This window comes from Triticum aestivum, chromosome 7D (assembly GCF_018294505.1).
Source record: "Triticum aestivum cultivar Chinese Spring chromosome 7D, IWGSC CS RefSeq v2.1, whole genome shotgun sequence".
NCBI classification, from domain to species: Eukaryota; Viridiplantae; Streptophyta; class Magnoliopsida; order Poales; family Poaceae; genus Triticum; species Triticum aestivum.
Genome location: NC_057814.1, coordinates 148,632,831 through 148,660,369, shown reverse-complemented (window position 1 = coordinate 148,660,369; position 27,539 = coordinate 148,632,831). Strand labels below are relative to the sequence as shown.

General features: G+C 44.1%; 2 protein-coding genes across 4 annotated transcripts; one reads left to right on the top strand and one right to left on the bottom strand.

Annotated features, from left to right (window-relative positions):
• The first annotated feature begins 2,659 nt into the window (after window positions 1-2,659).
• Window positions 2,660-17,446, top strand: LOC123166299 (probable serine/threonine-protein kinase SIS8). 3 transcript variants are annotated; one of them, XM_044584079.1, is made up of 15 exons: window positions 2,662-3,354; window positions 4,097-4,534; window positions 4,905-5,008; window positions 5,131-6,476; window positions 6,792-6,832; window positions 8,047-8,115; window positions 8,628-8,728; window positions 9,626-9,704; window positions 9,806-9,904; window positions 9,985-10,053; window positions 10,994-11,043; window positions 11,128-11,308; window positions 13,847-13,876; window positions 16,023-16,040; window positions 17,060-17,446. In XM_044584079.1, the coding sequence occupies exons 1-15, from the start codon at window positions 2,848-2,850 to the stop codon at window positions 17,174-17,176; spliced, it is 3,249 nt and encodes a 1,082-aa protein (XP_044440014.1). In that variant the 5' UTR covers window positions 2,662-2,847; the 3' UTR covers window positions 17,177-17,446. The 3 variants fall into 3 exon arrangements, with proteins under 3 accessions (XP_044440013.1, XP_044440014.1, XP_044440012.1); XM_044584077.1 differs by lacking the exons at window positions 13,847-13,876; window positions 16,023-16,040; window positions 17,060-17,446 and adding an exon at window positions 12,920-13,749 and having other exon boundaries at window positions 11,128-11,304; XM_044584078.1 differs by lacking the exons at window positions 9,985-10,053; window positions 13,847-13,876; window positions 16,023-16,040; window positions 17,060-17,446 and adding an exon at window positions 12,920-13,749 and having other exon boundaries at window positions 2,660-3,354; window positions 11,128-11,304.
• A 1,222-nt stretch (window positions 17,447-18,668) lies between these two features.
• Window positions 18,669-21,053, bottom strand: LOC123169034 (protein FATTY ACID EXPORT 5). The gene is made up of 3 exons (XM_044586890.1): window positions 20,668-21,053; window positions 19,316-19,403; window positions 18,669-18,990 (listed from the first exon to the last, which is right to left on the bottom strand). The coding sequence occupies exons 1-3, from the start codon at window positions 20,864-20,866 to the stop codon at window positions 18,918-18,920; spliced, it is 360 nt and encodes a 119-aa protein (XP_044442825.1). The 5' UTR covers window positions 20,867-21,053; the 3' UTR covers window positions 18,669-18,917.
• Window positions 21,054-27,539: the final 6,486 nt, after the last annotated feature.

The window sequence follows — 27,539 nt, the reverse complement described above, 5'->3', positions numbered from 1 at the left end:
GTGAGGCTAGTCCTTCACAGGCGTAGGCCACGAGAGGATAGACAAGGTTGCTTTTTCATGGACCTTTGTGGATTTGAGCCTTTCGTGGTGTCGATTCCTCCGTGGAATCACGCAACCATATTTTTTTTCAGATTGAAGCCTCAATCAACGTGGACATATGATAGCACCACATACCGGAACCATGAGTAAAAAAACCTTCCGTGTTACCACTGTGTTTGCGAATCTCCTAAACTCTACTCCTTACTTTTCTTGCACTTGCATGTTCTTTATATTTTGCTTCCTATACTCTGGAAATGCATGTGTAGGGTGTGTTTGTACTACTCTAGCCTTTGCCAAAACCTTCCCAGATGTCAAACATGTTAACATTGGTCGTTGGCTTGTGCTGGTAGTCTATTAACCCCCTCTAGACACTCCTTTCGATCCTACGGTTCACCGTGGGGGGGGGGGGTCGAACCAGTAAATGAAACGCTCCCCTCGAGCGTTCGTTCTAGTGGGGGTCTAGCCCCCCCCCACCCCCCAGTTGGCCCAGAGACCAAGTGAGTTGATTTTTTTCTTCGAAAAATCGCCATCAACAGGAAAACAAACATTTCCTTATAAAGAAAAAGGTAAAGAAATCATAAATTTAGAAAATGGTCATTTAAAATAATTGCCATCCTCCTCTATAAAATAGTTTGTACAAAAGTTCTATTTCAACAAGTTCATAATTTGCCAGGTTGTAAAAAAATAAACTTCATGGCAATTTAGTGCAAAAAACACATAGTTTGCCATGATTTATATTTTCATTTTAAAAAACATAAAAATTACTGACATGAATTTGCCATGATAAATAAAATTGTCATGCTCTTAAAAATAAAATTGCCATGTTATTAAAAAATAAAAATTTCATGCTCTTAATAATAGAGTTGCTATAAAAAATGGTAAAAGTTCCCAAAGCTTTGCCATTGGAGCATTATAAAGAGACCCTGAAATTGCCATGTTTGAAAGACAAACATTTATGAATTAAAATGTACTCCCTCCATCTCAAAATAAGTGACTCAACTTTGTACTAACTTTAGTACAAAGTCGAGTCACTTGTTTTAGGACGGGGGGAGTAGATGACAAAAATATTTAAATCTGCCATATGTCAAGTTTAAAAAAAACTGACATGCCCATTTTCTTTCCAAGAAAGTTGCCATGTACCTAAAATCTAAATAAATCATATTTTGCCGTCTGTTCTAGTAAAAAAAAGGTGAAACCATCCTAGATCTCTCGAGTGGAGCTTAAGGCACTACCCAGTGTGGTGTGCATTGTGTTTAGAATGCGCTCGCGCAGTTTTTGGGGTTGTAGGGAACGAGTTTCAAAAACTGACATGCCAAGCAACCACGCATCAAGATCTGTGGGGGCATCCAACCGCAGCCGATGCGTTTGCTGAGAGAAGCCAAAAATCTGACGTTTGCCAGATGCTAGCTTTTTCGTAGAAGAATGCTGCCTCTTCCCGCAGAAAGGAAAGAAAAGAAAAGAAAAGAAAAGAACGCTGCCTCTGCCAATTGCCCGAGGGTCGGGCGCGCCGGACCGAGACTGACGTCCAGCCCTCGCCCGAAATTACTGTCGAACCTGAAGGAACCTAGCCAGAATCTTCAATGCCAACTTGGCAGCGAGAGCCACGTGCGCAGACCCAAATCGCAACGCAAACCTAGAAGATTCCGCCACTAGGAAACACACGCCATCCAACCAGGCCACAGCCCCGAATTCCACAAGGAAGCAGTAGGGGCCCACCGCCTAGTGGCTGCTCCGCGGGGCCGGCCGATCCACCACGCCCATCACCCTACCCAGTTGCAGGCCAGCAGGCACCCCCACCCGCGTCCAAGTTGAGCCATTCAGCCACCCGACCCCACCCACTGTCAACCGCGTGGCTCGCGCGGGTCCTCGGTCCGCCCAATGCCACGCGGGCCCGGGCGGGCGCACTCGGGATCCAAGGCCCCGCACGGCCTGGCGCGGGGCGTTCGAGGCGCAGCCGGCCAAGTTGCCTCCCTCCCTGCTCGCAGCGCCGCGGCACGTCCGGCGGCAAGTGGGACGCCAGGATGCGGCATGGCCCCACGGTCCTGCCTGCCTGCCGTCACCAGTACGCAGGGCCCCACGAGGCAGAGGGAGCCCCGCCTCGCCCACGGTGGGCCGGGTCCACGCGCGCCGGGACGGGCTGCCTTCGCTTTCCCGGCTCCCCGTCCTGCATGGCCCCTCCCGCAAGTTTTTCCCGTCGCTTTCCTCGGCCGCTTCCGCGAGCAGTCACGGCGACGTCACGTCCGCGGGCCGCACGTCCCCTCTCCCTGCCGCGCGGGCGCTCACCTCGCCCGGACCCACCCGTCATCGGCACGAGGTGCGCATAGTCCTGTCCCAGCCAGCCGTGCCCCGCTCGCCCGCAACGAGCGAGAACTTTCCCTGTTACCCCAAACAAAACTTTCTTTATTGATTGCGCACAGTGCGCACCAATCGCGCTCAAGCGCCGATTTACCAGTGATTTTTCTACATTTAAAATGGAATTAAGCTAAGAGCACCCCGTCGGCTACACAGAAAGGAAAAAAAGAGTGTGGCGCGGCCGCAAGCAAGCGGGCAGCCGCCGGCCGGTGGCAGCGGAGCAAATAGTAAGCTGGGGTTAAGTTAATGCGGCTTTGGGCCGCTCGTAAGCAGCAGCAGCAGCAGGTCAATACCGCCTCCTCTTCGCTACAGGGGGAGGCTATAGCCTATAGCCGCTTCGTCTCCTCAGCCTGCCTGCCTGCATCCGGAGCGATGTCGGATCCGCCACCGCCCCAGCACCACCACCACCGCAGCAGATAGCGCCGGCGGCGGCGGCGTCGGCGGCGGGCGTGCGCGATGAAGAACTTCCTCAGGAAGCTTCACATCGGCGACTCCGCCGGCGACGGCGCCTCGTCGCCCGCGCCTCCCCTCCCGTCCTCCAAAAAGGGCGGCGGCGGCGGGGGAGCCGGGGGCCACCACGCATCCTCTGGAATCTCGAGCTGGCTCAGCTCCGTGGCCGGGCGCCCGCACCCGCCGCAGCCGCCCTTGCTGGCGGCTGCGGCTGCGGCTGCGGCGGCGGTGGAGACGGAGGCGGAGGAGCTGGCGCTGGCGTCGTCGATTGGGGAGAGGCAGGCGGAGGAGGAGACGGCGAGGAGGGACGAGCGGAAGGAGGACAGGAAGAGGGAGATTGAGAAGCAGGAGAAGCGGGAGGACGAGCTGGAGGAGTACCACATGCAGCTGGCGCTGGAGATGAGCGCGCGGGAGGACCCCGAGGCGATGCAGATCGAGGTGGCCAAGCAGATCAGCCTCGGCTCCTGCCCGCTCCAGAGCTCCGCTGCCGAGGTCGTCGCCTTCCGCTACTGGGTAACTAATCCCTTCCTCCTCCGTCCTCTGATCCTACACATTCGCATTGTATTTGTAACTGCGATGGGATCTTACTCGTGCTCTGATGATGCGACTTGTCCGTTGGATTGCTCAAGTACCCAGTAGGTTAGTTGAAACCAGATTGTATCACACATTTCATTTGTTTGCTGAAAATACGTGCCCAACATGGTGTTGTTCTTCCGATGACTGTTCAATTCAATCGTCACCGAAGGGATGGACCAATTTTTTTGTTGCTACTGTAGTAAGGCAACTTAGCTGGATATATATGGTATATGCTCCTTCGCTTCACTGGTTGCTCCACAATGATGTTTGTGACTTGTGAGCAATAGCACCTGGGTTCGAGGACGACCAGGGCTCAATCGACTGTGGATTTCTTAATTCCCAGCCTAAACCGTGAGCCATAGATTCTCATCCAACTGTAAAAAAGGGGGGGAAACATGTTGATGCTATTCTGATGGCTACGCACAGTTCACTGATATAAGTTCTAAGTCGATTTCATTATCAAATCCAAATGAAATAATGAGCCAACCTGCTACTTTCGAAGATATGGGCTAACAGTAATTTGTGTAGTGAACACTCAACCAATAGTCCTGGAACATCCACCACTGATCATTTCCGTAATTAGAGAGTAGAGACTGTTAAGTGAATATTGTCCTACATTTTTGCTATTCTTACAATTTTCTTGCTTGCCTTATATGGTAGATTTGTTCGTGCTTCACAGAGTTTCAGTGCCCTTAGCTATGACGACAAAATATTGGATGGTTTCTATGACATTTGGGCCACTGGGGGCAAGCCCGCACTGCGAACCATACCCTCTCTGATGGAGCTGCATCAGCAACCTTTTTCTCTTGGAGCTAAAACAGAAGCTGTGTTGGTCAACAGAGCACAAGACTCTGAACTTGTAGACCTTGGGCAGAAGGCACTCATCATGGCCGTTGACTTCCGCTCTCAAACTTCACATTCTGTTGGCCGTGTTTTAATTCAGAGGCTAGCTATTTTAGTGGCAAACCACATGGGTGGGCCAGTTGTTGATCCAGAAAACGTGCTGTTGAAGTACCAGAATATGAGTAGTTCTCTGAGAGCTAGTATTAGAAGCTCCGTCATGCCTCTTGGCCGCCTCACAATTGGCCTGGCTCGTCACCGTGCGCTGCTTTTTAAGGTCAGTAACTTACTTCATTGTTTTTTTTTTGACACCTAGTAACTTATTTCATTGTGGCCAGCTCCTTTATGTAATTACAAAGTTTATCTGATGGGATATAGAATACATGAAAAGTGTTAAGGTCCATCTATTTCTCAAATGCAATACCTGATCTATTTTCTCAAATTTAAGTTCAGTAGATAAATTCACGTGAGCATATTCTTCCTCTCCTTGTCCCAGCAGTAGCACATAACCTGACTATATTCTTGTTGTACACTTCCTTGTCCTTGAGCTGAATTTCACGTGAGCATACACACAAGACTTGTCCTTTAGTCAATTAGTTGTCGATGACAGCATGTTAATACCCACTTCTGTGCAAACATGAACCTAGGTGTTGGCCGACAACCTTGATGTTCCTTGTCGACTAGTCAAAGGAAGGCAGTACACTGGATCAGACGATGGAGCCTTGAACATTGTGAAATTGAATGATGGAAGGTACTTATTGATTCCTTGACAGATTTTTATGTTACGCCACTTTTGCAGTGAGAAAAATGGAGAGTTGCATTACATTAATACATTGTCATGGTATTACATGTACTACTTTCACATTTTTGCAGGGAATACATTGTCGATCTCATGTCAGATCCTGGTACTCTTATTGCTTCAGACGGTGCAGACTTGGGTAGAGAATTTGAAGAAAGTTCCTTTGCAGATAACCACCAAGGTGACAAAGATGACGGCGACACTCAGTTGCGATCTTGTATTAGTGAACCTTCAAGTTCTGTGTGTGGTTCTTTTGAAAACGAGTCAAAAGGATCCACACCTACCAATGTTGTGGATCCGTATTGTGTAACAACTAGCCAGACTCGTAACCAAGGATCTTTGCAATCAAGTTCATTGGGGGAACTATCAGCTGGCTCACATGCTAGTGAAAGTTTGCCTATTATCAAGGAATCTAGAAATGCAGACCATACCTTGGCTGTGAAGAACAAAGAAAAGCCGACTGCAGCAAATAAGTCATCGTCAAGTTCACCTTCGTCTTCTGAGGTGGGTAGCGCTCCAGCTGTAAGGAGGACGAAGGTGAAAGATGTCTCAGAGTATATGATTAGTGCTGCAAAAGATAACCCCCAGTTAGCTGAGAAGATCCATGCTGTATTACTAGAAAATGGAGTTGTGCCACCACCTGATTTGTTTTCAGAAGAATCTAGGGAACAACCAAAAGACCTAATTGTGTACGACACATCTCTGTTTCAAACAAAAGGTGAAATGATAAAGCGGATGAATGAGCTTGAATCCACATCACATGATGAAAGTGATCATGGTCCTTCGTTGCCACCTCATCCTGGATATGAACACCAAACAAAGGTTGTTCCTTACCGGCCTAAACCTGTCCAAGGAATGGGTATTTATCACCCCTCAAATTTCCATGATAACAGTAATCCATCTTTACCTCTGTATGAATCATCTGCACTTGCCCGGGAATACCCATTTCAACTCATAAAGCAAATGCCTGTTACAGCTGCTGCAGTTGCAACTGCTGCAGTGGTTGCATCTTCAATGGTTGTTGCTGCAGCTAAATCTAAAAGTGATATTAAACTAGATGTGCCTGTTGCTGCTGCTGCCACTGCTGCTGCTGTTGTTGCTACATCCGCTGCTGTTAAACAGTATGAATACATGGATCCGGGTTGTCAATTGATTAGCTTGCCTAGTTCTTCAGAGGCAAATGGACCAGTCCATAGAGTTCGACCTGACTGCTGGGATAAAGACCAGCTGGAAGTTGATCATGGACAAGAAAATGCTCTCGAGCAAGGAAATGCTTTGGTTGAAGTGCCTCGGGAAGCTGAACGGATCTCTGACAAGTCAATCGGGACAGAGAGTGTAAGATCTGATGTAACTATGGACGATGTCGCAGAGTTTGAGATCCAATGGGAAGAAATTGTTCTAGGAGAACGTGTTGGGCTAGGTAAAATTATCTCGATTTTCTGTAAATTATCATTTTTCATAGCTCTGCTGATATTTTAACTATGTGAGTCTTTGTAGTATTACCGAGCTACCATTCACCAGACATTGTTATCCTATGACATAACGTAAAACATACCCTGTAATAGTGTTGTATTGCCCTTGAAAAAAATTGTTCTATTTTATTATTTTCCCACTTTCTTTTCTTTTGTGCCTCACATGGCTTTCCCACGAGACAGCATAAAGATCTTCGTAAAAGATGTTGTATTGTAATATGCTGTTCTTTGGACTAACGTCCTTCTCCTCTTCTGTGCTTCAGGATCTTTTGGAGAAGTGTACAGAGGGGAATGGCATGGAACAGTAAGTTTTTCATTTAAATGGCTCATTGTATCTGGAAATCAATTCAACTTGCTTGGTACAATGTAACGTATTTCGAAATTATCACCAGGTTGGAATAATGAGCTTACACTTTTGGTCTAATGAGTTTAACTCCAATCAAGAAAAATGGGGTGTTTGTATCATAGTCACAACGTAATTGCTAAGGATTAGCAAGAAATCTAACTTCCGACCGTGTATAACTTAGCAACGACGAATCATCTTCTTCACTTCAACACTATCAACTCTTGTTACAAATTGCACCTAGATACCTGATTGCATTCTCAGGCATCAAATAACGTTTGCTGGTAATGTAATCATGGATGCCTCGTGCATGAAACAGTGCCTACCACTTTATCTTCCACAGTTCATTCATTGCTTCCAGCCTGTGCTGGAAACTAGCATTATATTTCTGTACATGTCATTCCGCTGAGACACAGGGTGTTCCTCTGGCTTGCTTTCAATGGCTGCCTCAACACCGTGCTGGCTTGCTTCCAGCCTGTCCTCATGCTAGATGTGATTGTTGTCCTGCAGTTGGATGATGGACCTATCTACCACATTATGCTTCACTATGATAGTGCCCAAAGAGTCGGACAGCAACTGTCTTTGAACCGCTTGGTTTCGCGCTCGGCCACCGTTGGTGTTACTGTGGGAGCATGATGCATGCGCTGGCAGGAGTGCTATGTGAATCATCATTCCTGTCTGTTTGCTGCCTGTGCCCTGCACCTGCGGAAGGCGTGGAATATGCTGATCTTCGGCAACAAATCATTACTCTGGCCAATATCGCTTGGTTGATGCATGATGACTTTCAGCTCTGGACTTCAGTGACAAGTGAAGCCTGTCCATGATAGCTTGGACTGTCCTGCTTGACCTCAACTAGTACTGACAAATTCATGACTTTTCCTGCTTTCCTTTGTTTCCTTCGCTTGGGTGGTGGCCAGTTTTTCCGTCTGTTGCTGCTTTTGTTTCACTTCTGCTTTTAATCCTCACTGCTTTGTAACTTATGGTCTGTAACAGTTGTTTTCAATATAATGATAAGATAGAGACTCCTACCTTTTGCCTCAGATAATAATCATGGACCAATTAAAATTTGATCTAGCTATCATTCCTTCTCGGTCACTCTGTTTTCTTTGAGTCGTACTTCCACTACCATTTTGTAGTGTTCTTTTTTGCATCATATTAATTTTTTCCTTCTGTAGGAAGTTGCAGTCAAGAAATTCTTGCAACAGGATATTTCAAGTGATATACTGGAAGAATTAAAAGCTGAGGTATATGGCTTTCTGCAACTCAAATGCCTGAAGATTAAAAATGCATTCTCTTGTAGCTGTAGTACCGATGTGCTTACTTTTTTTAATGGGAATGAACCAATCATTGTGCCCTGGAGACAGTAGTAGGGATTTAAGCATTAATATATCTTTCTGTTTGGCTGATGTTACCTTTGTATTGTAGAGAAATACATATGACTGAGTTGATAAGATGTGATCTGTATGTATGCATAGCCTGTGGCAAGAGTATTTTAGCCAATAGTCGAACTCACAATACTGTTAATTACTTAAGAATTGTCTGTTGAGCTCCCAAAAGCTCCCTCCATTGATCTTGTTTGAAAATACGACACTCATCTGCGCTCATTTATTTCCAGTCTTGAACATAATGAGTAAATAATCACACCTATATCCTTTTATTCCCAAGACATAACACCATGGATAACATGGCCGTTCCCTCTAGGACTCTCATTTCATGACCTTCTGAGTTCTGACTCCCCTTGCTATTTGTTGTATAGGTGCGGATAATGAAGAGACTGCGGCATCCAAATGTTGTTCTTTTTATGGGTGCTGTCACTCGTATACCCAACCTTTCTATCTTGACTGAATTTCTTCCGAGGTACGTTTTACTCCCTTGATGGCTTGATGCATTTTCTTTTGTTTTTTAGTGCAACTGTTTCAAAATTGAACAATACCGGGGCCAATTTACATGCCAAAGTTTCCCAGAATTTGATAATCTTGATCTAATACCTTTCCTCTAACCTTTTTTTTTGTTTTGCTAAAACGGATTAGTGATTAGTTCACAGACTGTCACCTCACTAAAAAGGAACTGAAAGAGGTTGTATTTGGCTCAAAGGTTAACAGTTGTGTGTGCTGTTCAAAGAAGTTTCAGATGAAGTTGTTGTCCCCATAGGACCAACGTGTAATTTCTTGATACAAATCAACCTCGTGAAAAGTTTATGGTCACCTGATCTTCTGGACTGTATCATCTTTGAATGAATAAAATAACAACTGGGAATATACAATCGAGGTAGCGAACTTCCAAATAATCTCCTAACGACAATTGTGAGACTCCTGACCTGATTGCCGGCTGAGAACCATACGTTGAGAGATACAATCACCCTCGGCTGAGAACAATACGTAGAGAACCTGCATATATACAATAACTCTCACTTTTTTTTACACACATGGAAATCAAACACTAGCTATCGTGCAGATAATTGTTGGGGAGCTAGTACTTTGGTATAATGGAGTCCACATATTTGAGTCCACGGCCTAGTAAGAGTCTGACTATATATGTATTTGAGTCTGACTATATATGTATTTGAATCCGACTATATCAGTATTTTGAGCCCTGATTCGGTTGTCATCCAAAAGGACTTCTATCACGAACTGGAGGGAGCAGTATATTTAAGCTTTCTAGATTGTGACGGTCTTAATATTTTCTCTCAGTAGACTGCTGGACTCGTTGACTACCATAATTGCTAACTGTGATATTGACAATGGCACAATGCAGAGGTAGTTTGTTTCGGTTGATCCGTCGCCCCAACAACCAGTTGGATGAAAGAAAACGTATAAGGATGGCACTTGATGTGGTATGCCTGCGTTTTTGTTATCCTAGCTCACATGTGCAGAATGTTGGACTGAATTTGACAATCTGTATCTAACTTGCCTACCTGGTTCTTGTTTGCCACAGGCCCGTGGAATGAATTATTTGCACAATTGTACCCCTGTTGTAGTTCATCGAGATTTGAAGTCACCGAATCTACTTGTTGACAAGAATTGGGTTGTGAAGGTAGTAAACAGTGATATTTTTTGGATTCTTTCTGCCATTTCTTGCTGTATAACCATTTTCATTGTCTTGTTATTATTTAGGTTTGTGATTTTGGTTTATCACGTATAAAGCACAATACCTTCCTTTCCTCAAGATCCACGGCTGGAACAGTAAGCTTGCTTGTGATTGTGTATAATTTTACATTTTCCACTAAACTAAGAATAGGAAACCTTTTTTGTTGGAGAACATAGAGTATAGACAACTTATGTGTTGGTTCTGCTTTTGTATGAACTTATTTATTTCACTGTAATGTAGGCTGAGTTTGTGCTTGCTGAGCTTTGTTGTACTGGACTTATATTATAACCTGCTGTGGGTTAGCTGCAGAAACAGAAGTTGGTTAGCTAAATGATAAAACATGCACAAGCTAGTTGAGAAAATGGGATTGTCATAATCTACATCATTGCCAAGCATAGCCATAAACATGTATATGGGTCTGTAACTTCATTGTGTAGGAAAAGTTGAAACGCTAGCCGACTTGATTTTAGAGATTGCTGTAAGTAGCTTCAGGGGTTGGGAGAAGTTTTTAAAAAAAGAAAAGATAAAATTATGTAAGGGCTTTCTATATACTCCCTCCGCCCCAAAATAAGTGTCTCAACTTCAGTACAACTTTGTACTAAGTATTACACGAAGGACCATGGTCCCTGGATAACAAACCTAGAGTACAGATTGGCCCCTGTGTGGTGGACTTTGCATACCGATTCATCATTTATTATCCGTAGTTACTTGTTTGTCTACCACTGAGTGATGCATTCCTGTGGGTATGAGACTGAGTGGATTGGAATGATGGTCAAATGATGAAATACCAGTACATCAATAAGAACACACCCTTGATATGGCCATTTCCATGCATGTATTTAGACACAACTGGGTTATCTTGTTCCTCGACTGTGTGTTTACTGTACTATGGGCAAGTTAGCATTACATATTTTGAATGTACAAGTTCGCTATTCTCATATCTAGGGTATTCTTAAACATGGAAGTTTGCTGATCTGGTAGCTGGGTCTAGGTCAAATACTTTTACAGGTTACTGACCATGTGCATCAATTGCAGGCGGAATGGATGGCACCAGAAGTGCTTCGAAATGAACCGTCGGATGAGAAGTAAGTTATTCATGTTGCTCCCTCATATGTGTGCTTTTCCCCTATTTTATTTGACAAATGATTTATTTACCGTTTACATTGCAGATGTGATGTTTTCAGCTATGGGGTTATATTATGGGAACTTTGTACCTTGTTACAGCCATGGGAAGGTATGAATCCCATGCAAGTGGTTGGAGCTGTTGGTTTTCAGGAACGACGCCTTGATATTCCAGCCGAGGTGGATCCTGCCATAGCAGAGATAATAGAGAGATGCTGGCAGACGTTAGTATGCTTAACTTGCTTCATATACATCATTATCTGATAGAATATCACTGTTTCTATTATTTTCCTGGAGTACTTTGCTGCAATATGCTGGTCGTTTCAAGGCGTTGTGCATTTTGCTACTCACATCGTAGTTACACTAGCAACTGTGGACATATTGAATGGGAAGTACTCCCTCCGTCCCTAAATAGATCTCCTATAAATTCAGTTAAAAAGTTAACTACTTCCAAGTTTGACCAAATATATAGAAGAAGCTATTAACAACTACTCCCTCCATCCCAGAATAAGTGTCTCAATTTTAGTATTCCCTCCGTAAAGAAATATAAGATCATTATGAAAATATATTCCCTCCGTAGTTAATAAGCTATTAACAACTACTCCCTCCGTAGTGGATAAATTCATTATGAAAAAATATCTAATAGTGGATATATTGATATTGATTTGATATTGTTTATCTTCATATTTTTGTATATATGGTTGGTCAAACTTAGAAAGCGTTGCTTTTTGACTCAGTTTATACGCCAGTAAAACTTAGAAAGCATTGACTTTTTGACTCAGTTTCTACGCCATCTATTTGCGGATGGAGGCACTATACAAACAGATGTGAAAATTCATATTTAGAATATAATTTGTTCACCATATAATTATTTCTTTCCCAACCGCTCAAAGAAGAAGGCTTGGCACTAAGCATAGGTTAAATTGCGTGCCATATGCCTGCAATTTAAGTGTGTCTTAAGTCTACAATTAAGAGGTAATGGGATGGGAGATACATTCATGATTCAGATCGTAAGTTTCACACACCAAACTATTAGAAGTCGGAAGAAAAGTGGAATATGAACAATTTTGCTTAACTTTTAATTGTATAAAAGGACACTAGCACCCCTAGAGAAAATATCGCCCTCTTTTGCATGCTAGAGAAAGCTAGTGGTGCTATGCCTACTTGCCAAAGAACATCATGTTTCTGTTTTTCCTTACAAGCGAAGTTCTAGATGACACTTTTATTGGGATATTTGTATTTTCGGGTTTTTTGTAGTTGCTAGTTTCTGGTTTAGAAGTCGAATCTTGTAAGCTTGTTCAGATATCAAATTTGTATGTTCTCTTCTTGCATGATAAATTGTTAGAAGTTCCTATAATATTTCCACTTGTATAAAATGGTAATCCCTCCATCCCAAAATAAGTGTCTCAAGTCTCAACTCTAGTACAACTTGTACTAGAGTATAAGCAAAGGAGGTACTCTTAATTTCACATTCATTTTATATGCCTAAATGTGTTCAAGAAAGAACCTATCGCCTCATTGTGTGAGGGAATAAAGTAATGACTTCGCATTATACTGAAGAAACTACATACATTTTTTTTATCACAAATACTAACATACACCATACCTGAAATAGTAAATTAGTAGTTAGTATAACAACATACATATGTTACTATGTGATGACCAATACTAAAACAACAGGTTACCATAGCCATGCTTTCAACAAAGTTGGAAAAGAAAGCGATAGTTACATGATTCTTTTCTTCTCTGCCTTATCAGTCTTTTACATCTCCAACTGTACTTACATATATCAATATATGCTTAGGGTCTGAATTCTGTTTGTATTTTGTCTGATTGTAGAGACCCAAAGACGCGTCCATCATTTTCAGAGATCATGGCTGCCTTAAAACGAGTATTGAAAAAATTGTCTGCCAACCAACCACGAAGACAGCGAGCACAGGAAGCAGATGACTAAGAAAAATCAGAGATCAACATCAGCTGATAACATAAACAAAAAGGGTGCATTGGTTTTTCCTGCCGTCCACCAGCTGTCCGTCTGTAACTATACCATTCTTTGTATAGCTCCAACAAATGCTTGCCAGTGATGGAAAAGGTGAGATTTTGGTCGTTTTACCCTCCAAAGACAGCTGTAAATTTTCCAGTGAAGCTGGCAGAAATCTGCCGAGCATTACTGCTTCAGTCCATCTATTGGGTGGAAGACAATCCAAAAAATAAACACATCCATCAAGCAAAGGAAAAGTAAGGAAAAAGGAAGAAAAAAATCCAGGACAGTTAGTCCACAATAGTGATGTTGGGCAATGTCATAACGAAGTTGAGATTTCAGAGTCAGCGTGTCAGGTAGAATGGGATCCTCCTTTGTTTAGTTATATGTCTTCAGTTTTCCAGCCAAAGTTGGATGATTCATGTTTATTCGGCAGAAAGATGCTATTGATACGTTCACCTTGAGCATCAAGAGGCACCGTGGCCAGGGCCTTGTGTATATCACACCATGGCAAATTTGTCTGAATTGGCAGTTAGATTTCCAAAGAAAATCTCTGCTGTTTGTGCTAAAATCACTATTCTTTACAGCAGCAGTGTTGATTCTTCTCTCTTTTTCTTTTTGCTGTAACAAGTGTACAAAAATATCCCATAGAATAGGGTGCTAATTGATCCAACATGAACTGTATGCATTTACCCCTGATTTTTTTTTTGAAACTCCCCTGAAATTAGGTGGCAAGGAAGAGTCTAATATGTTGCCACATTTCCTTGTTTTCTATATGTGCCCAGATTTACCTTATTTATAATACTGGTGCTCAGGTAGTTGAGTTGCTCCTGGAGTAGTGGTATGCCATTATCATGATTTATGGTAGGAACCGTGAGAAAGAAAATGTTTTATTTGAACATACAAATTGCTCTTTTTAGATAAAACTATACTTATTTATTAGTTTTCTATAACTGCCCTGTAGTTAGAAATATTTAAGGTCACCTAGGTAATAGGACGACATATGAAATAAACGATATGTTATTGTGCTGATGTTTCCTGGGAGGGCATGGCACAATGAATGTTTTTTCCGGAAATATTATGCGAGTATGGAGGATTTGTCGTGCTTATCAACTAAACATGACATCCTTAGCGAACATAATCCGCTATGCAATTGTTCACAATTGCCATGCTCGGCTAAGTTGGTCCTAAAGAAAAATAGTGGAAATCATGCATAGATGAGAAAGTTACGTTTGGCGGAGAGGGTGTCGGGTTGCAGTAGACCATCACCACCACTTCACCACGATTTATTCGCGATGAATGACGAACAGAGCATGCGATGGTCTCTATTGGCCTCGCAGCCGGAACTGCCCTGTTCGACCATGATCAACTCCAAGAGTGTGTACTCCCATACATTTTGGCGAGTCTTCTCCAGTAAAAGTCACGGTAAACACACACGACAGTCACCTTATTACCCGGTGCGCGGTCACATGATTTTGGTGACGCGGTCACCCAGGCCATGGCGCCCGGCAGCCGAACGTGCCGTTTTCACCCGACGCGAGCGGTCGCTCCCGATGGGAAACCACCCATCCATACCCCCGGTGCCGCGCGTCCAGCGTGCCCTGTCGGCAGCTCGTCTTGAACACCTCACCCGGTGTCCCGGTCACCCCCAGTGCCAGTCCCACCGCCCAGCCACTCACCACGTGCACCCCGCCACTCCCACCACAGATCTCGCGTCCACCCCGACACGTCGCCGACGCGCTAATAATCGATCGCATCCCATCGCCCATCGCAGCATAAGCACGCGCGCCCTCTGGACTCCCAGGTCACACACCACTCCTTCCCCTCCCCTGATCTCCCCGCCGCGCCGATCCCCCCACCAGCGCAGCAGCAGCCATGGCGACCGCCTACAACCTCCGGTCCCGCGACGAGCCGGACGACTTCGACGAGTTCGACTCCACGCCCTACGGCGGCGGCTACGACCTCTTCGTCACCTTCGGCCGCCCGCTCCCGCCCTCCGACGAGACCTGCTACCCCTGCTCCGCCCCCTCCACCTCCTACGACGCGCCCCACTACGCCGCCGAGGAGCCCTCCCCCTACGCCCACCACCAGAAGCCGCAGCCCGCCTACGGCTTCCGCCCCCAGAACGAGCAGCAGCAGCAGCCTTCCTACGGCCGCGAGGACGACGACTCCGGCTACGTATCCAAGCCCAAGCCCAAGCCCCAGCCCGCGTACGGCTTCCGCCCCCAGGCGGAGGAGGAGCAGCGCCCGTCCTACGGCGGCGGCGGGGAGGAGGATGACTCCGGCTACGGATCCAAGCCGCAGCCCGCCTACGGCTTCCGCCCCCAGCAGGAGGAGCAGCCGGCCTACGGCTCCGGCTACGGGTCCAAGCCCCAGCGCTCCCAGGAGGACACCTACGGATCTGGCTACGGCCGGAAGCCGCAGCAGGAGGAGCCCGCCTACGGGTCCGGGTACGGCTCCGGCTACGGGAGGAAGCCGCAGGCCGAGGAGAGCTACGGATCTGGGTACGGGAACACGACGCAGCCGGAGGAGGGCTACGGCTCCGGCTACGGGTCCAAGCCGCAGGTGGAGCAGACCTACGGCGGGTCGGAGTACGGCTCTGGGTACGGAAGGAAGCCGCAGGTGGAGGAGAGCTATGGGTCGGGGTACGGAAGCAGGCCGCAGGGGGGAGAGGAGTATGGTAGTGCTGGGTATGGTGGGAGGAAGACTGAGGAGGAGGGCTATGGTGGTTCTGGGTATGGATCTGGGAGGAAGGTGCAAGAGGAGGATGAAGGTGCCTATGGCTCTGGTGGGTACCAGAAGCCCAAGCCGTATGGAGAGGAGACTCAGGCTTCGTATGGTGGTGGGTATGAGAAGCCCAGCTACGGCGGGGGGAACTATGGCCGCAAGAAGCAGGTAAGCTCCTGCCCGTTTCCGTTCACTGTTTTGAGCATATGATTTTGTTACAATTAACTTATTTAGGCAATGGTCAAGGATCATGTAAGCTCCTGCCCTTGTGCGTTTGCTGTTTTGTGCCTATGCATTTTTGTTGTGATTAACTTGTTTAGTGAGTGGTCAAGGAAAGGTTAGACGATTATTACTTGTTGTAGTGGTTGCGAATTGCAATTATGTCTTGCATCAAGAGGGAGATATGGATGCAATCGTTTTTTGCCATTCAACTGCATGTGGTTAGCCGACAACAGGTGGTGGATTTTGATAGGATTAGAGTTAGCATGCCAATGCACAATTTAGAACTCATGCTTTATATGTGGTCAAGAAAAAGAAAAGTTGCTTGTATAGTAGATTTAAACGCTGGAAAGTGAAAAATGTTTTGCTGAATAGTACAGTTATACTAACATGAACAGTTCTGTTCAGCTGGTCCATTGAAATGCTTGGTGCAATGGGGATTTTTTTCTTGTTCCCAGTACTCAATAAGCATGCCCACGTGTCTACTAGAAATTGAGTTAGTTTAATCTGTAATGTTACTTTTGAGCATTGACAACACTGATTGATTTTATATGTGGTATTTCTTTTGATTATTTGACAGTAGTGATTTGACTCTATGTGGTACTTTTTTGTTGTGCAAATTCATCATTTACTTAAATACTGATATGGTTGTAAATTAATCTGGTATATGCTATGTTGTCTCCCAGAAGAATTAGAAATGTAGCTAAACAAATTAGAAAATCACACTAATGGTTATTCGTCTAAGATTGAACACCTAGCTTTAAGAATGCAATCTTATGACCATACTGATCGTACATTTCTTAACTTATCATCTGTGTACTTGAGTAAATGCAATCTTTGTAAATTTAAGCTAAAAAAATTGTGGCATAGCCCTCAGCAATAGGAGTATTGTTTGCAATCTTGCTTGTACCACCTTTTCGCTATATTCTTTTCCCTTTTTTTGGTGCACTTCTTGAAGCAGACAAACATTATGCTTCCTGTAGAAGCAATCTCTTATGTTATAATCAGATATTTCTCATCGACCCTAAATATTTCGTGCTGCTTCTTTACAGGATGACGACTCTGATGATGAGAAGAAGAACCGTTACGCGAAGCGCGATGACTCGGATGATGAGAAGGAGCGTTACGAGAAGCACCACCACCACCGCCGCCACAACTACGACGACTAAGCATCCAGCATGGTCTTGACCTGCTGCCATCGCCCCCACATCTCGCTACTACACGAATAAAGATTGGTCTTGTTTCCCTTGTTGGTGCCGGATCATTCCCCTCTTTTATGAACTTGTATGACTGCAACCTAAAGTGTGCTATGTGGGTGGTTTATATGTTTGAACTATCTCCTATCTGTGTGCTTGAGGTGATGTGCTTATGTACATGGTGCGCTGTACACTTATCAGATTGCTGTGTCTGAAACTCCGAAACTTGGTTCTGCTTCGTCATTTGATCTTTGCCTGCTCCTCTTTGAACTATTGGAACTTGCTGGGCATGATTATCCGTTGTAGACTCTGTGCTGCTATCGCTGTGCTTGGCGCTGCCCCTGGCGCTCCGCTTGGCGACAGTGACAGCTGGCAGGACCTGCGCCCGAGGTTTCTCCATGGTGGACGTCCCAGTTTGCTCATTTTTGTGAAGCTTTGCAGATTTTGCATACACTTGTTTAAAAGTCCACAAACTCCACGCTCGTTTAAACTTTATGAACTTATTACTTACTCTCAAGGATCTTTTTTTTAACTTACTACTCTCAAGGTTCTAATAAGGTAATATCAGCACAAGATTTTATGTCATACTACATATATTTCCCATCAGAGTTTTTGAAGGAAGCATATAAGGCATATTTATTGAAAGGTTTGCGCCTGATAACAGGCAATTAAGATATGCCTTATATGCTTCCCTCATTCTAAGCACGAGCACTGATATGCGCACAACACTATGCACACGATTCTTGAATGACAAATCCAATAAGGCCATCCATGCATGGCAACAAACGGCAGCACACCGCTAGATGAGCCATCGTGCAATGGTTGTGTGCACAGCAGTTCCATTATAAGCTCTCTTGTAACAATCGCGTTCACAATCGCCCCCCCCCCCCCCCCCCCCCTCTTGTAACAGTCGCCCCTTCAGGGCATATTAAATATGTAACTGTAATCGACGAATAATGCACACAATGTTACTGCTCATCGTCTCTTCATTTTTACAGCAACCTTGACAATGGACCACTTGAAACAGCCTCATCGTCTTTGTGATGGCAACTGTGCGCACATCGGATCAGCCACACAGGAAAATGTTCTGGACCACCAATAGGCAAAGCAGTCAAAAACAATGGTGCCTAGCTAGGCTGTTGGTTGGTTACCTGCCGCATTGTCTTCAACCTCCAAAGCTCAAGAAAGGAACATTAGTCAAGCTATAAGATTAGTAGGCGCGCGAATGTGGCGAGTCACGCCCTTGCTTGTATGGGTCGACTGGAACAGCGCACAACACGTTGGTTCCGAAACTCCCTATGGTGATAGCTAGCATTGTTGATTCTGAATGTAATCATCACGATTGATTTATGAAGTTCCTTTCCAACAAAAAAAAATCCAAAGCTGGGGGGGCCTACGTAGAAGTTTTAAGCCGTGTAACTTATGCCATCACACACCATATGATCCAGACAGCAATTCTCCACGATTAATCGAAGAACAAGAAATCAGGCGTATTTACTTTTGCTCAATGACAACAGGCAATTAAGACAAGTTTGCGCCTCAGCGAAGCACAATTGAAATGTTAGTTCATTTACATGGTGAATACTTTCCAGGTCCGCATACAAAACATTTGAGCAAAGGTGCAAGCACAACATAGAGCATCAGTTAAGTTACAATTCGAATGCAGAACACAATATGCCATATGGTCTTTGAGTTTGGCCAAGCACCGTCTGGTCTACTCTTTCTTTGGCGAGAAATGGTTGCCACCGGTAGCAATTTTGAATAGATAGAATGCCGACATCAGAGCACTGTGACGGCGAACAAATTAGCTCTGTCAGAGATGCATATTGTGTTCACAGCAGCGACATAAATGAAATATATGAAAATTCTTCACATGGCGCTACCAGATGCACAATGTTGTACTCCCTCCGTTCCTAAATATTTGTCTTTCTAGAGGTTTCAACAAGTAACTACATACGGAGCAAAATGATTGAATCTATACTCTAAAATATGTCTATATACATCCGTATGTGGTAACCATTTGAAATCTCTAGAAAGACAAATATTTAGGAACGGAGGGAGTATAATCCAGTGGGGGTGCATGGTTGGAAAAGAAAGAGGAAATGAGGTTACCTGAGACCAGCAACGACACCAGCCGGCATTATCTTTGAAGTTTCAAGGTATCTTTGCCCCATAACAAAGGTCAAGGCCAGTGCGCAAACTGTTTGAGACCAAAATAAATGCACGGTTAGAGCAGAAAAAACAGATCAAAGACTCATGTTTCAGGCAAGCCCACAAGAGTAGGTACATTTCTTGCATAAGCTTCCTCATTCCTAATGGGGAGGACTTCCTTTTATTTCCGGATTCACGCATTGGTGATTAACATGTTACTTTTCTACTAGAGCAAACAATGTTCCAGTTAAAGTTGTGTGGAAGGAAGATATGACGATATGCTCAAAGCATTCCAGCACAGATGTAAAAGCAAAGGTACAGTTCATTGAGTTAGAAATCTACAATCCCAAAAGACGCTTTGCTAATGAGCCTCAAACTTTGTAGTTACAAGTAACTCATTCACATTAAAGTGGATCCGAATATCAATCCAAATCAAACATCAAAATAAAATTTGGAAGGATCAAGCCAATAATCTAGCATCTACATGCTTACATGAGACAAGGCATCACAGGTTCCAGCTACACATTGACACACATTACATTAAAGAATGACGGATAACGAATTAACCTGGTCACCAGGTACTCAGACACCCCAGGACCCAAGCAAAGCGCAACTTACAATGCCAAGGGGGGCAATCAGTGCTGTGCTGTCTGATCATTCAATCGACTATGCTCAAAGTCCCATTCAGTAAAGTCTATTAACCTTTAATGTTATGATACACCGATGCAATTAACTGTAACTTTGAAGGGAGCATTTTACAGCAATGCATTCTATTATAACCACACCAGAACCATGCCTATGTCAACAAGAAGTGCTCTTGTCATGTCCTAAATGAAAATGGCTACTATGCTGAGAAATACAACTGCTACATTTATAGTTTTTATAGTGCTCAAGCACGTTCAGCGTCACTAACAACAAAGAGGAAATTTCGTGTGGTACCAATTTTCACTGACATCAGAACAGAAATCTCTAGCCCAATTTCCTGGATGCGCAATAACCACAAAATCCTGATCCTAGCCAAATCAAAATGTTGGAAACCACCGTTCTATTAGTAATTCCATTCACATTGAGATCGCGTAACTCCCATGATGCCCCGCCCACTTCGCATTAGTTGAACCAGTGACGTATCATCCACCATCAATGACAAAAACATTTTTTCTTTTTCTGAAATGATATGATCCAAAGATACAGAAACAAGAAAATGGCGAGGTAGTCTCGACACCGTGCAGCTATCCGTTTCTTTTCTTTTGTGATGAAGTATAAAGCATAAATTAAATGCGCAGTTGAAATTGGAGGAAGGGGACGGAGCGTACGGGTCTCGAGTGCGAGGGCGAGGTAGGAGTTGCGGCGCTTCTCGAAGGCCTTGAGGCTGACGAATCCTGCCAGGAGGAGAAGCCCGCCCACGCCGGCGCCGCCGGCCAGGGACGCGGTGCTGCCGCGGCGGAGGTAGCCCAGCAGGCCGCCGGCCAGGACCGCGAACCCGTAGGGGATCGTGAAGCAGAAGTCGTGCATCTCCGAAGCACCTCCGTCTCTCTCAGATCTCTCTCTCGCAGCCGAGATCTTGGAGGCCTGGCCTTTTCTTCTTCTTCCTCTGTTTTTGGTCGTCGACTTGTGCTTGTGCGCGTGGTGGTCTGCGCAGAAGGGGCCAATGGTGGTTTTCTTTGGCTTTCCACTAAAATAAGTGGCCTAGGCCGCTTTCCTTGACTGTGAGTTGGAATGGATCTCATTCACCTTCCCCGCACAAAAAGTTATGTTGCACATTTCACTTATTTCAGTACTTGTTTCAATTTCACTTTGTTTTTAGTATTTCGCATATTACATATTTCAGTATTTGAAATATTTTCAATCAAACACTTCAGTACCTATTTCAATTTTATTTCACCTGCTTTAGCACTTGTTGGTATATATTTACAACATACTCCCTCCATTCCCTAATGTAGTGCCTATAGATTTTTTTCCTCTAAAAGTCAAACTTTACAAATTTTGACCAAGTTTCTAGAGAAAATTAATTACATCTACAATACAAAATCCATACCATTGGGTACAGTCGCACATGTATTTTCATATTATATATGTGTGGCATTATAGATATAGATGGTTCCATCTCTAAACTTAGCCAAACTTAGTAAAGTTTGACTTATAGAAAAATATATAGGCTTTACATTATGGAACACATGGGAGTATATCTCAATCATTTTTATTTTTGAAACAATTAAAATCATTTCTGAAATGACTAAAATCATTTTCTAAAATAGTTGTTATCACTTGTGAAATGTATTTGAATCAATTTGTCAATAGTGAAAAACAAACAAGTTTTTTGCAGGTCTAAACATTTAAAATATATCCAATGATGGTCTTGTTTAGAAGGTCTTTTCGCTAGGATTTCAAAAATACAGAACAGTTAAAAAATGAACTTTTAGCTTAGAAGATATCAATAATCAATATATGCTAATAACAATAATAACAATAATAATAATAAGGATTTGTTCTGATTAGGAAGAGAGGGGAGTGATTCTACATGCAACTAAACCCATCTCTCTCGGCATTCTCTCACACTGACTCACAAAGGAATTGAAATCGTTCTAGCTTGATACCGCGATATCGTCAAATCATCCAACCGTGCATGGAAACCATTTCGGTGGTTGTTCAAGTGTTGGCAGGTTTTTGTAAGTCGTATTGTTTCTATTGCTTATTCCACACCTTTTATGGCTAAAGTTGGCGCGAATCATGCTCAAGGTTCAATGGTAGTTCTTTGACCGCTATGCATTGTCGCCTTTAGAATTTCCAACTTTGAATAACGTATTTTTAATATAAAATCCTCTACTTTAGTTTTGTGTAAGTTATAAAAGAGAATGTGAACTATTTCTCATTTCATTAATTTTATTTTGAGCTCTCAAGATATTTTATTTTTAGAATGGGTTGCTTCCATTTCTGTGTTTGGTTGGAGAGGTGTAACGAAAACTGGACTATAGCTCTTTTCATTTAGACAAGATAAAAGTTGAAGTTTCGGCAACATTTCATTTGTATTTTCAAGACAAACAATATAACAATAGATACTGGCAAGCAACACACATAACACAATTTTCAACAACGATATCATAAGGTAGCAAGTTCATCTAAATCATTCAAAAGGAGCCAAATTCACTACAACCATACATGTTAAGTTCACATACCAAATCATCCAAAAAGAACCAATACTCACTACAACCATACATGTCAAGTTAACATACTTAACATCTGATAGCACACCGACTTGAAGTTCATTACAACCACACAACCATATCGAGAGGGGGAGAAAGGCAAGGGGTGGTAGCTGTGAGAGGGATATGGTTTGGAGGTGAGTGGGATCAAGGGGGTGGGGTGGTGAGAGCAAGTCGTTCCGCCGATTTGGAGGTACGAATTAGTTTGGCATAACGAGTGAATATGTCGTTCCAGGCCCTATCATCACTATAATCATCTCTCCATCAACATCCTCATTAGCACCGTGATAATCCCCCAAGTGCAAGGAATCATCGTAGCACTTTCCAATGATGGAAGTGTAGGTATGGAGTGTCAAACCCACAAGAAGCTAAAGGTAAGATCAATATTCTCTCAAGCCCTCTCTGCCACTGATACAACCCTACGTACACAGAGCATTTGCTTTATCTAGAAACAAGAAATAAAAGTATGTTGCGAGTATAAAGAGGTAGTTATGCAAGTAATCATAAAAGATAGGTGCTTCCTAAGCAAAGATACAATATATTACAATATAATACAAATAGCGAGTGTGGAATAATGGTGGTATGGTGTGCAGAACTGTCCCTAGGCAATTAGCTAAGTTACTAAACTGATTGCAAGTTTCCATGTGGGAGAGGCCTCTGCTAGCATGTCCACCCTTACTTGGAATTCTATGCATTTATGATTGGAACTGTTAACAAGCATCCACAACTACTAACAAGTTAATTAAGGTAAAACCCAATCATAACATTAAGATATATTTGAAGGAAATATGCCCTAGAGGCAATAATAAAGTTGTTATTTATATTTCCTTATATCATGATAAATATTTATTATTCATGCTAGAATTGTATTAACCGGAAACTTAGTACATGTGTGAATACATAGACAAACTGAGTGTCACTAGTATGCCTCTACTTGACTAGCTCGTTAATCAAAGATGGTTAAGTTTCCTAGCCATGGACATGAGTTGTCATTTGATTAACATGATCACATCATTAGAGAATGATGTGACTGACTTGACCCATCCGTTAGCTTAGCACGATGATCGTTTAGTTTGTTGCTATTGCTTTCTTCATAACTTATACATGTTCCTATGACTATGAGATTATGCAACTCCCGAATACCGGAGGAACACTTAGTGTGCTATCAAACGTCACAACGTAACTGGGTGATTATAAGGATGCTCTACAGGTGTCTCCAATGGTGTTTGTTGAGTTGGCATAGATCGAGATTAGGATTTGTCACTCCGATTGTCGGAGAGGTATCCCTGGGCCCTCTCGGTAATGCACATCACTATAAGCCTTGCAAGCAATGTGATAATGAGTTAGTTACGAGATGATGAATTACGGAACGAGTAAAGAGACTTGTCGGTAATGAGATTGAACTAGGTGTTGAGATACCGACGATCGAATCTCGGGCAAGTAACATACCGATGACAAAGGGAACAACGTATGTTGTTATGCGGTTTGACCGATAAAGGTCTTCGTAGAATATAAGGAACCAATATGAGCATCCAGGTTCCGCTATTGGTTATTGACCGGAGATGAGTCTCGGTCATGTCTACATAGTTCTCGAACCCGTAGGGTCCGCACGCTTAACGTTCGGTGACGATCGGTATTATGAGTTTATGTGTTTTGATGTACCGAAGGTTGTTCGGAGTCCCGGATGGGATCACAGACATGACGAGGAGTCTCTAAATGGTCGAGACATAAAGATCGATATATTGAAAGGCTATGTTTGGACATCGGAATGGTTCCGGGTGAGTTTGGGCATTTACCGGAGTACCGGGGGATTACCGGAACCCCCCGGGGAGTCATTGGGCCTTAATGGGCCTTAGTGGGAGAGAGGAGGAGGCGGCCAAGGTGGGGGCGCGCCCCCCAAGCCCAATCCAAATTGGGAGGGGGCCCGCCCCCCCTTTCCTTCTCTCCCTCTCCCTCTTCCTTCTTCTCCTACTCCAACTAGGGAAGGGGGGAATCGTACTCCTACCGGGAGTAGGACTCCCCCTTGGGCGCGCGATAGAGAGGGCCGGCCCTCCCCTCCTCCACTCCTTTATATACGGGGGAGGGGAACCCCATAGACACAAGTTGATTGTTTAGCCGTGTGCGGTGCCCCCTCCACAGATTTCCACCTCGGTCATATCGTTGCAGTGCTTAGGCGAAGCCCTGCGCCGGTAGCTTCATCACCACCGTCATCACGCCGTCGTGCTGACGAAACTCTCCCTCGACCTCAGCTGGATCTAGAGTTCGTGGGACGTCACCGAGCTGAACGTGTGCAGACCGCAGAGGTGCCGTACCTTCGGTGCTAGGATCGGTCGGATCGTGAAGACGTACGACTACAACAACCGCATTGTCATAACGCTTCTGCTTTCGGTCTACGAGGGTACGTGGACAACACTCTCCCTCTCGTTGCTATGCATCACCTAGATGGATCTTGCGTGTGCGTAGGATTTTTTTTGAAATTACTGCGTTCCCCAACAGTGGCATCCGAGCCAGGTCTATGCGTAGATGTTATATGCACGAGTAGAACACAAAGAGTTGTGGGCGATAATAGTCATACTGCTTATCAGCATGTCATACTTTGATTTGGCGGTATTGTTGGATGAAGCGGCCCGGACCGACATTACGCGTACGCTTACGCGAGACTGGTTCTACCGACGTGCTTTGCACACAGGTGGCTGGCAGGTGTCAGTTTCTCCAACTTTATTTGAATCGATTGTGACTACGCCCGGTCCTTGTTGAAGGTTAAAACAACACACTTGACAAAAAATCGATGTGGTTTTTGATGCGTAGGTAAGAACGGTTCTTGCTAAGCCCGTAGCAGCCACGTAACACTTGCAACAACAAAGTAGAGGACGTCTAACTTGTTTTTGCAGGGCATGTTGTGATGTGATATGGTCAAGACATGATGCTATATTTTATTGTATGAGATTATCATGTTTTGTAACAGAGTTATCGGCAACTGGCAGGAGCCATATGGTTGTCGCTTTATTGTATGCAATGCAATCACCCTGTAATTGTTTTTACTTTATCACTAAGCGGTAGCGATAGTCGTAGAAGCAATAGTTGGTGAGACGACAACGATGCTACGATGGAGATCAAGGTGTCGCGCCGGTGACGATGGTGATCATGACGGTGCTTTGGAGATGGAGATCAAAGGCACAAGATGATGATGGCCATATCATATCACTTATATTGATTGCATGTGATGTTTATCCTTTATGCATCTTATTTTGCTTAGTTCGGCGATAGCATTATAAGATGATCTCTCACTAAATTTCAAGGTATAAGTGTTCTCCCTGAGTATGCACCGTTGCGACAGTTCGTCGTGCCGAGACACCATGTGATGATCGGGTGTGATAAGCTCTACGTTCACATACAATGGGTGCAAGCCAGTTTTGCACATGCAGAATACTCGGGTTAAACTTGACGAGCCTAGCATATGCAGATATGGCCTCGGAACACTGAGACCGAAAGGTCGAGCGTGAATCATATAGTAGATATGATCACCATAGTGATGTTCACCATTGAAAACTACTCCATCTCACGTGATGATCGGACATGGTTTAGTTGATATGGACCACGTGATCACTTAGATGATTAGAGGGATGTCTATCTAAGTGGGAGTTCTTAAGTAATATGATTAATTGAACTTTAATTTATCATGAACTTAGTACCTGATAGTATTTTGCATGTCTATGTTGTTGTAGATAAATGGCCCGTGTTGTTGTTCCGTTGAATTTTAATGCATTCCTAGAGAAAGCTAAGTTGAAAGATGATGGTAGAAATTACACGGACTGGGTCCGTAACTTGAGGATTATCCTCATTGCTGCACAGAAGAATTACATCCCGGAAGCACTGCTAGGTGCCAAACCCGCTGCAGGAGCAACGCCAGATGTTATGAACGTCTGGCAGAGCAAAGCTGATGACTACTCGATAGTTCAGTGTGCCATACTTTACGGCTTAGAACCGGGACATCAACAACGTTTTGAACGTCATGGAGCATATGAGATGTTCCAGGAGTTGAAGTTAATATGGATTGAGAGATATGAAGTCTCCAATAAGTTCTACAGCTACAAAATGGAGGAGAATGGTTCTGTCAGTGAACATATACTCAGAATGTCTGGGTATGATACGTCTCCATCGTATCTACTTTTCCAAACACTTTTGCCCTTGTTTTGGACTCTAGCTTGCATGATTTGAATGGAACTAACCCGGACTGACGCTGTTTTCAGCAGAATTGCCATGGTGTTATCTTTGTGCAGAAACAAAAGTTCTCGGAATGACCTGAAACTTCACGGAGATTATTTTTGGAAATAATAAAAAATACTGGCGAAAGAATCAAGGCCAGGGGCCCACACCCTGTCCACGAGGGTGGGAGGCGCGCCCCCTGCCTCGTGGCCCCCCTGGAGCTCCACCGACCTCAACTCCAACTCCATATATTCGTGTTCGGGGAGAAAAAAATCAGAGAGAAAGATTCATCGCGTTTTACGATACGGAGCCGCCGCCAAGCCCTAAACTCTCTCGGGAGGGCTGATCTGGAGTCCGTTCGGGGCTCCGGAGAGGGGAATCCGTCGCCATCGTCATCATCAACCATCCTCCATCACCAATTTCATGATGCTCACCGCCGTGCGTGAGTAATTCCATCGTAGGCTTGCTGGACGGTGATGGGTTGGATGAGATTTATCATGTAATCGAGTTAGTTTTGTTAGGGTTTGATCCCTAGTATCCACTATGTTCTGAGATTGATGTTGCTATGACTTTGCTATGCTTAATGCTTGTCACTAGGGCCCGAGTGCCATGATTTCAGATCTGAACCTATTATGTTTTCATGAATATATGTGAGTTCTTGATCCTATCTTGCAAGTCTATAGTCACCTACTATGTGTTATGATCCGGCAACCCCGAAGTGACAATAATCGGGACCACTCCCGGTGATGACCGTAGTTTGAGGAGTTCATGTATTCACT

What these genes read in the sequence shown, in the direction of transcription:
- LOC123166299 (XM_044584079.1), top strand. Translation starts at nt 2,848, where the DNA reads ATGAAGAACTTCCTCAGGAAGCTTCACATCGGCGACTCCGCCGGCGAC. An exon ending in GTGAAATTGAATGATGGAAG is followed by an intron (nt 5,009 to 5,130) that starts GTACTTATTGAT and finishes ACATTTTTGCAG; the next exon opens with GGAATACATTGTCGATCTCA. An exon ending in TGGAAGAATTAAAAGCTGAG is followed by an intron (nt 8,116 to 8,627) that starts GTATATGGCTTT and finishes TTTGTTGTATAG; the next exon opens with GTGCGGATAATGAAGAGACT.
- LOC123169034 (XM_044586890.1), bottom strand. Translation starts at nt 20,866, where the DNA reads ATGCACGACTTCTGCTTCACGATCCCCTACGGGTTCGCGGTCCTGGCC. An exon ending in CGCCCTCGCACTCGAGACCC is followed by an intron (nt 19,404 to 20,667) that starts GTACGCTCCGTC and finishes GGTCTCAAACAG; the next exon opens with TTTGCGCACTGGCCTTGACC. An exon ending in GGTGTCGTTGCTGGTCTCAG is followed by an intron (nt 18,991 to 19,315) that starts GTAACCTCATTT and finishes TCGCCGTCACAG; the next exon opens with TGCTCTGATGTCGGCATTCT.